Source organism: Gossypium hirsutum, chromosome A10 (genome assembly GCF_007990345.1).
Source record: "Gossypium hirsutum isolate 1008001.06 chromosome A10, Gossypium_hirsutum_v2.1, whole genome shotgun sequence".
In the NCBI taxonomy this organism is placed as follows: Eukaryota; Viridiplantae; Streptophyta; class Magnoliopsida; order Malvales; family Malvaceae; genus Gossypium; species Gossypium hirsutum.
This window is the reverse complement of record NC_053433.1, coordinates 13852057-13869396: the sequence shown is the minus strand read 5'-3', so window position 1 is coordinate 13869396 and position 17340 is coordinate 13852057. Positions and strand designations below refer to the sequence as shown.

The 17340-nt window shown below is 31.3% G+C and overlaps 1 protein-coding gene across 1 annotated transcript; it reads left to right on the top strand.

Moving 5' to 3' along the window:
• The first annotated feature begins 7595 nt into the window (after nt 1–7595).
• Nucleotides 7596–16307, top strand: LOC107914475 (crossover junction endonuclease EME1B-like). The gene is given in 13 exon segments (XM_016843400.2): nt 7596–7985; nt 7988–8105; nt 8795–8950; nt 9103–9188; nt 10393–10575; nt 10659–10812; nt 10898–11007; nt 11779–11954; nt 12521–12584; nt 12704–12822; nt 14479–14568; nt 14895–15009; nt 15882–16307. Coding segments are annotated over 13 exon segments (1710 nt in total). The 5' UTR covers nt 7596–7820; the 3' UTR covers nt 16056–16307.
• The last annotated feature ends 1033 nt before the right edge of the window (nt 16308–17340 follow it).

Here is a 17340-nt window from a genome sequence, read left to right as displayed (position 1 = left end):
ATTTATCCAATGAGGCACTGGGTGCCAAACTGGTTTGTTGGTTGGTTTTTGTCTGAGTCTGAGTCGTGTTAATAGGGGAAATTAAATAATAAGTTTATGTGATTATTATTGAAATGGCAAAGATGGGAAATAAATATGAGATGAGAAAATATTGAAATGGCAAAGATGAGAAATGAATATGAAATGAGAAATGAGAAATGAAATATGAAATGATGAAATGAGATGTGAAACTTAAAATGAATTCAAGTAGTGATCAAAGAGATGAGTCATGCCATTGCATGAGTTGATATATTCAAATGTTATATAAAATGTCATTGATATATATAATTGAATATGTGAAATCTTAGTAGATGTGAAAAAGGAATGAGCAAAAAATTATATTATTGAATTGAAACTTTTGGACATAGCTTGCTTATTGCATTTTGCATTTTAAATACATATATTAAGTTTATATTATTCGGATTATAGAATCCATTGAGTTTTATTCAAGGTACGGTTTTGTTTTTCGTGCGTAGGCTAGGTACTGTTTGAATTATTGCCGACTAGCATCAAATCACAAATCTTAAGCTCAAGTGTGGTGATATTTCATTTTGTAATGGCATGTACCTAGGAAGTCTTTTGTTGATATTGTTTATAAGGTGTTGTTATCTTAGTTGCTAGTGAAATGATGGTTAAATATGTATATGGTTTGTGGTTGAGGCTATGTTGGTATGTTAGCCTAGTTATATTTTGGTATGTGATAGTTTAAAGTTTGGTAGCTTAGAATAATGATTGGTAGGTGTTTATCTTCAAATTTGGTAACTTTAGAAGTTGAAAGTTAGTTCAATTATGGTAAATGTGATATAAATGGAGGTCTTGAATGTTTGATGTGTTGTTGATGTATTTGAACATATAAAATGTGGTACCAATGATGGTATATTGGTTAGGCACCTAGGATGATTGTTTTGGCATATTTTGAGTATGTTTGATCGTATTTTGAATAGGTTAAATGATTGGTTTTTAAGTTGTTTAATGCCGAAGCAAGTAGGAAATGGTAAACTTGTTGTTTAAGGTACACTTTGGGTCCACACGGGCGTGTGACTTGGCCGTGTGAGACACACGGCTTGGTGACACAGCTGTGTGTCGTTTGTTGAGTGCTTAGGGTGCAAGTCATTTAGCACACGGCCTGATACACAGACGTGTGGGGCCATTTCGAGAATTACATTGCCTAGCACACGGACATGTGACACTGCCATGTGACCCAAGTCAATGAGTTACACGGGTAAGGACACAGGCTGGGATACGATCATGTGTCCCTAGTTTGAAGGTTACACGGCCTGAGACACGAGCGTGTGTCTCAGCTGTGTGAGGCACACGGCTTAGACACACGGCCGTGTGACCCATTTATCAGAATTTTTGTAATTATTTCCTAAACTTCCACAATTGTTTTAAATTAGTCACTGCCTATTTTTAAACTGCTTTTAGGGTCCCATAGACTCGTAATATGGGTTGTAAGAGTAACTTTTGCTCTGAATTGGAATGGATTAGCAAACCTATATTAGGTGCATTCTACTAACATTATCGAAGATAAATTAAAAAGATAATTGTAGTCGGAGTATGAACCAATACTCTGATGCTAATAATTGGAATAGTCTTGTATGTATCTGAATTCTGACATTCAAGAAGGGATAAATAGTGATAAGAGTGTAAACAGTGGAAGACTAAGTTTATCAATGTATAAATAGTGATAAAAGTGTAGGCAATGAAAGACCAAGTTTATCATTACATAGCATGAATCATTATTCGATTGTATAATATTCTAGTATGATATGATTTGATTTATTTGTGACATGCCCCTGTATATTATATTGTTAATGGCTAGTATATATGTGTAATTATGATTGATTAATTGTTTGAAGTGTTAATAATTCCCGTGATCCTAATCCGACTGCGGAGAGGGGTTAGGGGTGTTACATCAAATGCCTAAGAACTTGATACATCTCAATGACAATTAATTAATTTTTTGTTAGCTTGAACTAATCACCATTGATGAAGTAAATCAAAGCTTGGAAATATATATATATATTTAAATTTTAGACTTATAATTAGATTGAATTAACGAAACAAATATCTTTTTTCAATCAATTGAGTTAGCTATTTCTCAAAATTTGAGGTCATTTTATTTCTTCTTGTTGTTCATTTTTTTATTGAATCAAATGCATGGACAATGTTGGAAAGTGTCATAAAGAAAAGCAAAATTGTAAAAGGATCAAATTGCATAATGTGTAAATGTTGAGGGTTCAACTTTTTAGAATCAATATTAATTTTTTAGAATCAATACTAAATTGACACAATATATAAGTGTTGAGGGTTAAAAATATTATTATGTCAATTTTAAAAACTAATAATAAAAGAAATTAAATAATCATTTTGTGAGTAACAAAAAGAAAATGTAAGTTCACCGAAAATTATGACAAGTTTTAATTTTGTTTGTTTTACAAATCTAATAAGCTTGTTTTAAGGGTATGTATTCGTTATTCTATAAATTTATATTGGTTTTTTTAAAGGTAAATTAATTAATCATTCCATGAATGGAACCATACAATTTAAGAGAGAAAAAAATAGCAAACACTCGTCATAGATAATAAATGATAAGCTTCATCAACTCAACAAAGGTTTTAGCCTCAACATCAATAGAACATTATGACACGTTGACAATTGGTTTTGTCACAACTTAAACATGACATATTTGAAATGATTGCAAGCACTTAATACGATAATAAAATCAGTCCTGGATGGTCCAAAGCGGTGAGCAAAAATAGACAAAAGAACCGATCATTCACCAAACTAGAGAGGACGATAACAAAATCATCCTTAACATCACTTGTAAAACTAAAAGAACATGCATAAGCAAGACTAAAAAGCGTTCTACAAGAGTAAACAAAAACTTCTAAAACTAAAGGCTTATTAAACAATGGAAAAACAAACAAAAAAATATAAAACTTAAGACAACACGGGTCTAAATCGACACGTGAAATCATTTATTATTCTGGAATACTCTCAAACCAGAAACAAGTTAAGAAGTTGGCAAAGAGCCACCAACTTTCCAAGAAAAACTACTAGTGGCCAATGGAGCTTTAGCAAACAACAGGCACCATCATCTGTCCATTACAACTTGTAAAGACAACAAAGATACCCACAAAATAGATATGCAAACTGAAAAGAGAGAAGACATATGTAGTGAATGAGAAGAAGAAAGAAATAAAGGATTGATGGGAGAAAAAAAAGGCAGGTAATAGCCAGCCTGGAGGTTAACACCGTCGCTAAGCAAAACAAAATATAAGAAGCAAACAGCTTAGAAAATTTTAATTATGTTGAATAATGATAAATTTATATTGATAGTTAAATGATTATGGTAACTAAATATATAAACCTTTATTATATACCATTGCATAGATTTACAAACTCATAATATATTATATATAAGAAAATTGGTGCTTGTTAATATATATTTTGTAGTGGATTGTGTTAAATAACATCCACGTGGCAAATACATAATAATAATTAAATATTATTATTTATTAGATAAATTACACCATTATTCACTAAATTATAGGTAAATTTTTGTTTTGACCACTTAACTAAAGTAGTTATAATTTGATCATTGAACTGTTCAAAATTTACAAGTTTTTAAATGCCTTGAACAAATTATCAAAAGATTTTGAGTACTTTCAAATCCTTTCAAAAGTGTTTCTAAGCCTATTCATGCAATTTTTCAGCTAAGTCTCGAGACTTTACAAGTCAGTAACCAAATTTTTCTTTAGAAGAGAAAAATCTCGAGACAAACAAAGTCAATAATCAAAATTTGTTTCAGGGGAGCAAAGTCTCAAGACTTGCTTTCATAGCCTTGAGACTCAAGCTTTTTTAGCGTCTATTTTTTAACCAAGTCTTGAGACCACCCTTCTAAATCTTGAGATCGGTCTCAAGACTTGACCTTACAAATTGCATTAAATGCAAAAAATCAATATTCTCGATAGCTAGAAACTCTCTTCAATTGCTAGATTGCATTTAATTTATCTCTATTAACTTTACGTTAATTATATATAACAAAATAAAAAAATCATTATAATATCTAATACAAACTTTTGCATTTTACTTTTTGTTAACGTGGTTTTATATTTTTCCTTTTATAATATTAATTAATTTTATGCATGTTAAAAAATATAAAACATAAAATTAAGATTATTAAGTGGAAATTAAGTGTAAATAAAAAAGGTGATGTTTTCATTTGGATACTGATTTTATAAAGGAGTGGCAAAAAATCAATTTCATGATAAAATTGAAAATTTTTATACTTGGATGACAAAAACAAAAACATGCTAATAATTTACAGATAAAAATGTAATTTACCCAAAAAAATAGAAGCAAAAAATAGGTTTAAATATGTTTAAGGTTCTTGTACTCTTCTGAAATTTAAAATTTAGTTCCTATACTTATATCTTGTGAAATTAAGTCCCTATATTTTTTTATTAGGTGATGTGGTTGTTTAAAAAAGGTAAAATAACTTTTTTAGCCTTTAATATTTACAATTTTTATCAATTTAATCATTACTCTTTAAAAGTATATAAACAATTACAAAAAAAATGTTTTAAAAATTAAAAGTTTTTTACATTTTCAATAAAAATATAAAAAATTGTGAAAATTAAAAACTCTTTAAAATTTAAAAATATATTTTTTAAAAATTATTAAAATATAAAAAATTCTAAATATTTTAAAAAAATTGTTATTTACTCCATAAATAGTAATAATGTCTCTTCAAACTTTGAGTTATTTATCTTATCTATATTAATTCAAAATTGAACAGACTTATTTTAATTTTAAATCAAATTAATTATATATGAAAAATATTTTTATATAAATTTAATTATAAAATATTAATATTAAACAATTTGTAAATAATGATACAAATTCTAAATCGATTCAAATGATTTTAATTAAACTAATCTATAAGATAGCAAGTTTGGATTCAATGTTTCATTAATAATACGTCTAGGACTAAAAATAAGAGGAATATTTTCACAGCACTATCTATATTATTAATAAAACTTTTGATTCAGTTAATTTTACCCTCAATTCTTTCATAATTAAAATAGGTAATATTATTTTAGGTATTTTAGTCTTTTCACTTAAAAATAACCAATAAAAATATACACATAATGAGATTCAAGCCCACACCAATTATATTAGCAAAAAATTAATTTACCACTAAACTAAAGCTTTATTTTAACAATTTTTTTTATATATATTTTAATTTTATTATGCATAATTTATTACCTTTATCAGTTGTCTATCTATATTTATTATTAAGCTCCTAACTAAGTTGGTGTTACCTTTAACTGGGTCACCAACTCGATTAATAAAATATGAAAATATCCATTCGTAATTAAAAAATTATATTATTTAAGGATATTTTAATATTTTAATTTTAACAAAGACTAATTAAAATATGTATATAATAGGATTTGAAACCGTGTCAATGGGATTACTAAAACCTTAAATTTATCACTCATTCAAAACTTTTAAAATATTTTATACAATTTTGCTTTCATATATACACAATTTATTATCTTCATCAATTTAACAATTAATTTTAAACCATACGTTCAATTGTTTATTGTATGTTACTTTTAAACAATCATCTATGTTTTAAGTATGTGGTTTTCACCCGCGTACACGTTTGATAGAATTTCTGGTATAAATAATGTCACTGATTGCATTGGTGTCACAAGTCAACTCGATATTTAATTTAAAAAAAATAGAATTTTAATATTGAATTTCACTAACTTTATAACTTTTTGACGTGCTATAAAAAAATGACAATACGTGATAAATAATTGGAGTGCATTTAATATTTTTAATATTATGTATTTACCTATTTCAAATTTTTTTTACTTACAAGTAAAACTAATTTTTATTTTAATTTTGTATATATTACATATGTGATGTCATTATTTATTAAATATTATTTTCAAACATACTTTTATATTCTAAATAGGTGATTTATAATCGCATAAGCGTATGATCAAATTTCTAATACATATAATTCTTATAATTTATATATAATATATGTACACAAAACTTGGTTCTAATCTAAAATAAACCACGGTACAAAAATTCGCAGAAAATCAAAATTAAGCCCCCAAAAGGAAGAACAAGTACAGTATCATTAAACCTCATCTCCCTCCCTATCTTCAAATGATCATAGTTTGAATGGATTTAGAGTTGCTTCATTATTTTTTTTAAAAAAATTATATTAATATTTTATAGTTAAATTTATATTGAAATCTTTTTAATATACAATCAATTTTATTTAAAATAAAATAATATTGTTTAAATTTGATTTAATATTGACTGAACAAAATAGCTTAAAGTTTAGTGAGACATTATTATCATTTATATGCGTGAGCAAAACTCGATTCGATTCGAAAAAAATCGAAAAATAATTTAAATTTTGAGTTAATCCATTTGAGTTATTCGAGCCAACCCGAATAAGTAATTCAAGTTCGAGTTAAGTTGAATTTTATAATTCAAATAATTCGAATAATAGATTTGTGTAAATACCCTTTTGGTCCCTATCAATTTTGAAAATAAGCAATTTGATCTCTCTTACAACAAAAATTACCCAAAAAATTTAAAATAATTGTTACAAGTCAACATATTTATGAAAATTCTAAAATTTATATTTTAAAAAATATAAAAATTTAAAAAATTGTAAAGAATATACAAATAAAGTTAAAATTTTAAATTTTTCTAAAACTATAATTTTGGGATCTAAATAAGTTAATTAATAATTCAAGTTTATCATATTAAATCATTTTTCAAATATATATTGTTTCAAATTTATGTGCTTTAACATGAAATTAGTTATACTGTAACAAAATTTTAATTTAGCATGTTTAATTTTTCAATTTAACTCAAACAATTTCACTCGATTCAATTCGACTCGACTCAAATTTCATTTCACTCGACTCAATTCGAAAAAAATTCAAATCGAGTTAGGATGATAAAATATGATTCGTCAACTTAATTAACTCAAAATATTTTCACTCAATTTAATCGAATACTCACCACTAACCATTCAATAAAAAAGTAATACATTTTTATTGAAATTTTTAGAAAATGTTATATTTTTCATATATTTTTTAAAACATTTAATTTTTATATACTTTTAAAGAGTAAAGATCAAATTGATAAAAAAAAACTATAAATGTTGAAGGTTAAAAAAATTATTTTATCTTTTTAATAAAATCCACATCTGAAAAAAATAATTTAAATAAAAAAAGGGACTAAATCACTCAAAATTAAATTATAGGGACTAAAATTTAAAAGAGGATAATCACCTTCTGCATATTTAAACCAAAAGATATACCACTACATATCTAAGAAATCAACCCAATAAAAATATCTGGGCCAACATATGGTACATTAAGATTGGATTACAGTTGAAACTTGGGCTGAGCTTTTCGCGGGAACCTAAGTGCTAACTAAAGTTAGATAACTTAGGGTGAGTTTGGATGGGCGGTGCGTTTAGCTGCGGTTAGTGTAAAAATAGCGGTAGCGGTGAGATTAGATATTGTAACGATACTGTAGCGTGAGACAAAAAGTAAGTTAAACGCACCGCAACGCAGTCAATCGCCCATCCAAACGAAGCCTTAATCTTTGTTACCAAACGCGACGTTCTCTTCACTGATCCCGCGCTTATTCGAAGCCGAAAGCAAAACACTCCCAAAGGATAAATCTTTTGATTTTCAGAATCCAATTAGCAGCGCACAGTAGCTTCAATGTCGGATCCAATCATCCTATCCGATGGAGACGACCCAAAGACCCCCCGCCCTTCCATCTCCAAGAAGCCCAGAACCGTACCGGACAGTCATTTACCTCCGGTTTTGATTCTCGACGATGACCCTACCCCGCAAAAACCGTCACTGGCCCCCCCTTCACCTGCGGCTCCACTCCTTCCTTTGTGGCCGAGACTCCGATGTCAGAGCCTTCGGTCGTCAGGTGCTCCAATGCTGACCCTTCAATTGAGGCTTCGGATCCTCAAATTGGAGATGCCAAGCTCTCTGGTTTATTCCTTTCTCTTTTACATACTCACATTCTTTAGTTGAATTTTGGCTTCATTTTAGGGTTGCAGTTTGGAATTTATTCGTTTTCATTTTAATTTGAAATAGAGATGGTTCAATTTTGGTAATTTTGTCTTATGTTGATGCAAAAGCAAATGGTAACGATGAAAGCTGTGTATGATGAAAATGGGTAAAATAGCTCAAATATAACTGCATTTGAACATATATTTGCTTGCTTTATATAAAAGTAAACTAGTATATTTTGTTGTTAAGAAATGTTAAATATTTAGCTTTTAATCATGCAAAAATGTTACATGCTTTTGTATCCAGAGCCATTCTTTTACTTCATTTTTTCTTGTAGAAGCAAAAAGCAAGCAGCGAAGATAAAACGAAATAAAATTAAAGCTTTTACTAAATCATGACAAGTGTAATTTTTTGACATATTTATTGCAGTTAAAACTTAGGAGGTTCATTCTATTAGCAGTTTTTGGATAAAATAACATGTGATGCTTTTATGTTTCTTTTTGATTTTTTTTAATTGCTTTTCTATCTGGAGTCATTTCGGAGTGATTCATCTTTCATTCAATTTTTTTTCAAAGTTTTTTGTTGGTTGAAAAGAAACTCTGATGGGTTACCATCCTTCTGCATAATTTTTACTTTTATTTTTCTACCTTTGTTTCCTTACCTAACAGGAATAAGCAGATTGATATGTTTGGAATCCGATAATGATTCTGAAACTGGTTCTAAAAGGGACAATGATCAGGAGAATGGATCAAAGTGCTCCTACATTGATGAGTCCGAAGAGTTAGAATGGCGTTCTAGAGTTTTTGATTATGAATCTCATCTAGGTTTGTTGATGCTGTCTGTTGAATTGTTCTATATGTGGTTGTCTGGTTCTTGAAACCTTGCTACAATTTTGAAAATTGCCAAAGGAAGCATATCCAGTAGTTTGGAATCTGTTTTCTTGTATATTAATGGAAGATAATGAATCATGTTTCAGGGAGTTCTAATCTAATCCAAATCTGTGAGGACAGTTCTTCTCAGCCATTGTATGAAGAGGATGATGGTGATCCACAACTTCTTGAGGTATGATTACATAAATGATGCATTACTCACCTTCTGAAGTAGCCAAACGGGTTGCTGTCGTGTTGTTTCCAAATTTCAAAGCATAGCCAAACATGTATTTGAAGTGCTGAACAAATATATTGATAACATTTTCAAAAACTTAATATATTTGAATATATATTTTCATAAAAAAGATCACACGAGAAATACACTTAGACAGTTATGCCAACTTAAGCATTAGGAAATTTATTGGTTCTTATTGTATTGGATGATAGTGATCTAAATTCATTTTCTTTTCTTAATTGATCAATTGGACTTTAAATCAAAACCTATGACCCATTTAGGCAAATTTGCTTGGAACTTTGAGTCGGCAACACTTATGAGTATTCCCCTTTTAGTTCAGATTTTTGGAGCGGTGAATGTTGTGATGTTATGAGCCTGGTAGAAACTTGGAACATTGACTTAAAGTTTGTTGTAGAGGGTAGGAGGGTCTAAGAGTGAGGTAGGTCGTTTTCATGCTATATTTTGATAAAAATGAAATGACAATGAAAACATTTTGTTTTTTTCTTGTGTGTGTGGCATGGTTAATTGTTGGTCATCTGTTTAGTTCATTTCTCTCTTTCTTCTCAGTTGCATGATTGTTGCTTTTCTCCTTGTTTGGCATTATAAATGTCATGGGAGCAAGCAGTGTAATTGAGCCATTGATGGATTTGAGAGGGAGTATTGTAAGGCTTGGAGTTTAATCTTGAAGAAGTTATGTGTTCCTCTTCTTGAACTCCAAGGATGAAAGAGAATAATAGACAATTGGAAGATTTAGAAGTTTGAACATGCACTTGGTTGGCAAGGTTGAAGACTTTAAGGACCATCTGCATTTTGTTTTACATCTGGTTATTTTTGAGTTTGTTGGTACTTTTAGTTTCAGGTCCTACATGATGCTTCCTCAATTCCTTCTTACTTAACTTTTGTTTTTAATTTATTTTTCTTATTGTTGCTTGCAACATAGCCATTTTGCTATTGTTCCATCTTATTAGCAAGTTTTCACCGTCCTCGTCTTCCCCTCCCTCTTCCTCTCTCTCTCATATACACTTGCTTACACACAGACCTAACTTGCTTATCTATTTGAATTCTCTAAGTTTAATAAAATTTTGGAGAACTTTGAGAGAAACTTAGGTTTTAGGTATTGTTGGCTGCTGTATTAAACATATAGTTTGATGAAATGGATCAGGAAAATGATGATCCAGACAAAGAAAATTTTACCTTAGAGCAGATAGGGAACACAATAAAGCAGAATCGAGAAATGAAAGCTGATTCTGATAAGAAAAGTAGCACAAATGGAGCAACGGTAAAAAAAAAGATGACGAAGGAGGAGCGGACTCGTATGTTGGAAGAAAAGAAGCTAAAGAAAGAGGCTAGTACCTTTTTTATTACAAATTATTGTTACCTTTTTTATACTTCTCTTGCATAAATAACTCATCAAAACCTAACATGCAGCAAGAGAAATTGCAAAAAGCTGCTTTGAAAGCTGAAGCTGTTGAGTTCAAAAAATTGCAGAAAGAAAGGCAGAAATGGGAAAAAGGAAAGTTTGCTCTAAAATCTATTGTAGCTGAAATTGATACTAAGGTGGTTGAACTAGGGTCAATAGGAGGTAAGGGCTTCGTTGCTGTTCTTAGATTATTCATGATAAAATTTGACTTATGCATATCGTGAGAAATTCCCTAGCTTTTATGTAGGTCATTTACTTTCAAGGTTGGCTGATAAAGGCCTTACATATCGCATAACATCAAATCCAATTGAAAAATCAATCGTATGGACCATGACAGTTCCCGAACATATTTCACAGGTAATAAGTTGGATTGAAGTTTTGCAAATTCTGATATCCTGCACAGCCTTTTGTTGTAGTTTACCCTTATATGTATGCCTTTCATACCCTTCATCCGAATCTCTTGGTAATTTTATGCTAGCAGCTTGGATTTAATGAATTTCTTAATTCTATGGTCAGAATTTAATTTATCTTTACACTGGTGGGTTTGAGTTGATTTTTTTTAAATGTCGTCTATAACATATTATATTGTACTAACCATCCATGGCCTCAGGATCACAGTGAGCTTTTAAATTAATTCTGCTTCTTTTCTTCTCTTTTCCTTCTATTTATTTACTTGAAAATTTTGGTTAATTTTTTTGATATGGTGGTGTTAACTGCTTAGTACCATTGGACTCTAGTTTTTGTGTAGCTTATACCTTATTACCTAATCATGTTGGCTGGGCTCACCTTTAAAAATTTAGACATATTATATTTTCCTAGACTTTTCATGCTGAACTTGACTGTCAAATATGTTGCAATTGTTGGTTAGGTTTAGTGCTTCTAAGGTGCAAAGATATGCTTTTAGATGATATTCAGTATAGTGAAGACGCATTGTATCGTATGTTACTGATAAATTCTGGCAAAAATAATTTCTCAATAACAGGCTTTCAAAATATTTTTTAATTTGGGAGTTTTGCTTCTTCTATCTATCAGTTGGGTATTTTTCAATTCTTTGCTTGTAAACAAAAAAGAAAAGAAAACCTTTAGTAACTGTTTCTTGACATAGATCATCTGCTTTTCTTTTTGCAGCTTTCTCCTGATGGACTAGAGATTCAGTATGTATTAATTGTATCTGAGGCTGCAGAGTTTTGTGATCTAGTAACTAGTGACACACTTTTGGATCACATTTCTAGAGTTAGAAGTAAACATCCATCGTATACAGTTTGCTATCTTACAAATAGACTATTGGCATACATTAATAAAAGGTCAGAGTTGCTGAACTTTACCTTTATATAGATGTTCAACCCTTGTTGTTTTTGATGATTTTGTAATTCCTCTCTCAAATTCATGCCTTTTGGATGCAGTTTTCTTGCTAGTAATGCTATTGTATTATGTTGTGGTTTTGTTATCTGCCATTTCCATTTGTATTATTTTCTCTTTCCTGGCCCCCTTCTCCCTATGTGATTATTACTTGTGAAGTTGCACCATATCTTTGTAGGAAGATAGTATTTTATTTTTCCTCTTTTGGCTTTTAAGATGAGATAGTGAATAAATTTTATGATATCATTAATGCTGTCTTGATAGACATTTGTTGATAGAGAAAAACATGTTAAAATTCCAGGTTGGATGAAACTGTATTAGACCTAAGAAATGTTCATAAACTTGAGAGACAAATTTTCAATCAAATAGTTTTGTTATTTTTTTCATAAGTGGTTCTGTTGTCTTTTTCTGCTTATAATTGATAATGAAGTGATTTGTAGTTTTTTGTTGGCTACTTCATGATGCTTAAATAATGTGATGAAATTCAATATGGATCTTGGCAATGTTTTAGGGAAAATGAACAATACAAGAACCCTGCAATTGATAGTGGTTGGAGACGTCCGCTGGTTGAGGAGGTCAAACTTCTAACTGCATATGCATTGAATCATGTCTAATGATATTGTCGTTTTAGCTTCTGTATATTGTTTTAATATCATTTTTTTCTCTCATTTTCTGTTTGAATTTTGTTTTATAGGTGTTGGCAAAGCTGACTACATATTATGCAAGGGTACACTCTAGGCAATGTGCAGATGAATCTGAACTGGCCGAACATGTTGTTGGTTTGACATGCAGTCTAGCCTCGTGCCAATTCAGGTACCACTCTAGATTTCAAAATGAATTTTAAGGTCAATAACTCAAGTTCAGTTATAGCATAGAGACAATTGTTAGTCTTGAGGTCACATTACATTATTTTGCCTTAACCTGCTTGTGTGAAATAATGGGAATAGATATTGATTATGTTGCTTCTTATAAAGTAATTCCTAAAGTCCATAAGATGTGCTGGTTGCCTGGTAACTGAATGCACCACGCTCCCTTAAAATGTAGAAATCAATTACCTGCACTTGTTCCTATCACTTTCAGCAGGCAACTTACTACTCATACAGAAATGTTTAAAATTTTGAGTTTAAAGGGGAATGTACTATGCCAATATGCCATTCATTCCCTTAAAGCTATATAGACAAAGTTATCAATGTTGTAGTGGACTGGTCTATGCCATTTTCATGGATAACTGTTACATTGTGCCTTCTTATACCATCTCAATTTGTGTAGTGTTTTAAGTTTATATCGGCATACTTATTAGATGTAATGTTCTTACAAGTCATAATGGCCATACAATTAGTTACATCTTTGGTGCCCATAAATCTTACAGTACAGTTATTATTCAATGGTGGAATGTTAATCCACCATCCAATAACCAAACTTTATGCCTCACTTTTATAGGCATGGCATGACTAATCAACATTCTGAACAGATTACAAGAACTTCTGCTCTTTTTAGTTTTATATATTGGAGGATACATCATGTGGTGACAGATTGCATCAATGACACCTCTATCTTGTTAGATGGAAGGATAAAAATGTTTACCTGTTGTCATTTATGAAAAGTCTATAGATTGATCCACATTTAGGAGGACCTGGGACATAAAATTTATGACTCATTAATGGTAAATTTGCATTATCCTTGAGCTGCTGTATCAGATTGCTTTGATTTTGATTGCAATACTGAATGCAATGTTACCCCAAGTAGTTGCCACTTGCCAGGGTTATATTTCCCAATTGGTTAGTTGACAAAGCTCCACAACTGGCTTCTTTTACTCCCTAGGTTGGTGACATAAATTTGATTGAAATATTTGAGGAAAATGAAAAGAAAAAAAGAAAAGAAAGAAAAACAAAACAAAGGGGCCCTTCTTCAGTGTCACAAGAATTATATTTTTATTGGTGCTGAATATGGACATAAGTGGTATGAATGATGAATCAATGTTATTCTGTGTATAACTTTTAAATTGCTACAAAAGTTATGTGATCACTTTCTTTTTTCTGTTTACATTATCCAATGATTAAAATTAACATGTAATGCATTCAGAATCATGAGAATGTTTGATACTGGTTACTTGTACGGTATTTTACTTGCTAGGCTAGCAACTCTTGGGACTGGTGTTGTTTGTGGTAAATTTGAGCTCATGGTGGGCACTGAGAAAAGAATCCTCAGGCTTCTTAGATGGTTGGAAATAGTTTTAAATAATATTCTAACAAGAAATTGGTTAAATAATTACATTCCTCGTACCCTATCACTTTTCTGAATCTAATATGCAGTTTTTGTTTGCATTGAAAAGTTCAGTGGCCTATTTTGTAAAATTGGAAAGCATTATAGATGCATATATTTTAGTGTCGTAGTCTGTTCAAATATTATCAATGCCTTCACTGAGCAAACTTCTCTGTCTGCTAAATTAGTTTATGTATTTGTTTGCAGAAAGAAGTTAACGCGACTCTGTGTAAGTGCTAATGGATCCCTTATTCCTAAGGATTCTATTGACAAGAATTTAATAAAGGGGAACTTGTGGTGAGTAAAATCTCCAACACTTGTGTGTTTGATTTGTTTCTATTTTTGCCCTTAATTTGTTCATTCTGGTGATGTGATGCCATAATTGTTCAGAAAGAGAATATGAATTAACTCCCATTTGTTAGTTGAGAAACATCAGATACTGTGAACATAGCATTTAAAGTAGTTATTGGTACTGGTGGCCAAAAAGAAAAAGAGAAAATGGTTCTCCATAATTCTATATATTTTTCTGCAATTATAACCTACTTTTAAACCTGCATTGACTGCAATTATTTCTTTCTTTTTGTGCATTGCATTTTATTGCTGATTTAGCTTTTCACATCCAGGTTAAAAGCTTTGCTCGCCATCCCAAAGGTCCAGCCACGATATGCTCTTGCCATAGGGAGAAAGTACCCTACCATGAAATCCCTTTTGCACGTTTACATGGACCCTACTAAATCAGTAAGTCAAACAGCCCTCTTTATATTATAAAGCGTTTCCACTGATGTCACATTATGAATGGCCAATGGCCATGTTTCCAACTTCAGTTTTGAGCAGCCTTAGATTTTTGAAGCTAAACAGGTGCAACTGTACTTTGCCATAGACAAACTTTTTGTTTATCTCTATTTCAGGATTCTCAGTTTACTTTTGGACCTTTGGTAGCATTTATGGTTTTTAAGGGCCTAAGATTTACTATATGTGGCATATTTTTAGAGAGGGCTAATATATATTGATACAATGTCTACTTCTACCCATAACCCTTCTCAACCCTTAAATCGGAAGAAAAATATGCTTAAGTGCGCTCAAACCCATCCCCTCCTAGTTGTTACAATAACAACGGTGCCAACTGAGCTAAAGCTCAATCAGCGAGGGGGCTAATATCAAAGACATGACTAATGTGATAGAAGAATTAATGCTTCTACCACCAAGAATTAATCCCAAACAGAAATTGGTTTTTAGCAGATTTGATTCTTCCTGCAAAATCATGTAATGAACAATATATTTTAAGGCATTTCTTCTAGGGGTTTGACTCTATTTACTTTTCAGTACATTTATGGTTAGGTCATTGCTGTTCACCTATGTAAGGTTCTGGACCGAATGATTAAAAAGACAAAAGGAATTTCAACCTTCCATATGAATCCTTGTCTGAAATGTTACTTATTTCCTTTGTAACAACTTACTAAAAGAATGGAAGACGAAGTTCCATTTCCTCATCTTTGATCCATTCTCTTCATTTCCTTTCTTCCTACCAAGTGAAGTATTACATTTCATTTATCCAATGGGAGCATTACTAAGTTGAGTCATTTGGTTTTGGTATTGTATTGGAATGGCAGGTGCATGACAAGGAATTTCTGCTCAAGGACTTGGTGGTAGAAGGGTTATTAGGTAATGACAGAAGATTAGGTGAGATTTGTTCAAAGAGAGTCTATAGAGTACTCATGGCTCAGAGTGGAAGCGTCAAAACTGATGATATTGAGGATGGTGCTGATTTCTTCACACATTACTGATACTCGAACTTTTATTGTTTGCTTTCCTTATTTTTCTGTCTAGCTTTTAAGATAAATGATTGCATCATGTGGATAAAATGGGTGTCAATATCAAGTATATTGGTAGCCATTATAAGGAGTAAAATTCATTGATAATTCTTGAATTTATATTAATGTTTTATTTTCATTGTAATCTTAGAACTATTATGTTTATCGTCTACAACCTTTAAAATACATCATTGACGTACAGTATTAACGAAAGTTTTCAAATGAGCTTCACTTGTCGGTCCAAATAATAGTTTGTGTACAACAGAAAACAATGGGCGGCATATCCCTTTGGGATTTCGTCCCATCGAAATTCTCAAAGTTTCTGAAATTCTCTCAATCAGTAATCTTTTCTTCTTCCGGGACAGTGTTTCGGGCTTCCCTTTTTGATTCCACCTAGATTTGGGAAATGCCTTTTTTTTCCTCTGGTTTTCATTACCTAGGGGCTGGTTTAGGATTGGGGAAGTGCTCTACCTCTGTTTTCCTTTGTTGAGATCGGGCTCTTCTTACAGGTCGTCACTAATGTCTTTATTAGCGCTCTTTTCTGTTTGACAAAAGAGCTTGGGTCTTTTCGTTTGGAATTTTGGGTTTTGTCTGGGTTCTTGACGCGGATTGGGTTTTCTCCACTTTTGTATACGGAGCTTCCGAAGGGATCCCGCCCAATAGCTGAATGTACCGTCTCCATGTCATTAAAGATTGTACTTTTGCTTGCCTTGTGAGTGGTGTTGGTTGCTACAGTTCTTTCCTTGTTTTGGTTGTTGACCATTTCTCCTTGCCGAGGGTTAGGGAATCCATTAGCAGTTGGCGCACTCAAGGAACTACTTCCGGTGCATAATCCATCTACTGTTTTTCTGATGGAAACTAAGCAAAAGAAATCCATATTGGATAGGCTTTTTTTTCTTATGGAAACTAAGTTAAAGAAGTCTCAGATTGGATAGACTCAGAAACATTCTAGGTTTAAACAAAGCTTCTATAAGGGTCTCCTAGGGAAATCAAGCAGCCTCGCACTGCAGTGGGCACAGGATTAGGATACCAAAGTGCTTAAGTTGTCAGCCTACTTTTATTTATTTATTTCTGTTATGAAGATATTACTATGTGATGAACGGTTTGGTACTGATGTACATGGGAACGTTAAAAGAGAGGGAATGCAATGAGTGGAGTTTGGGATCACGTCACTAGATTACATAATCCTTAGGAAATGAAATGGCAGTGTATGGGGATCTTAATGCCATTTGCTACCAACATGAGGATAGAAGGGGAA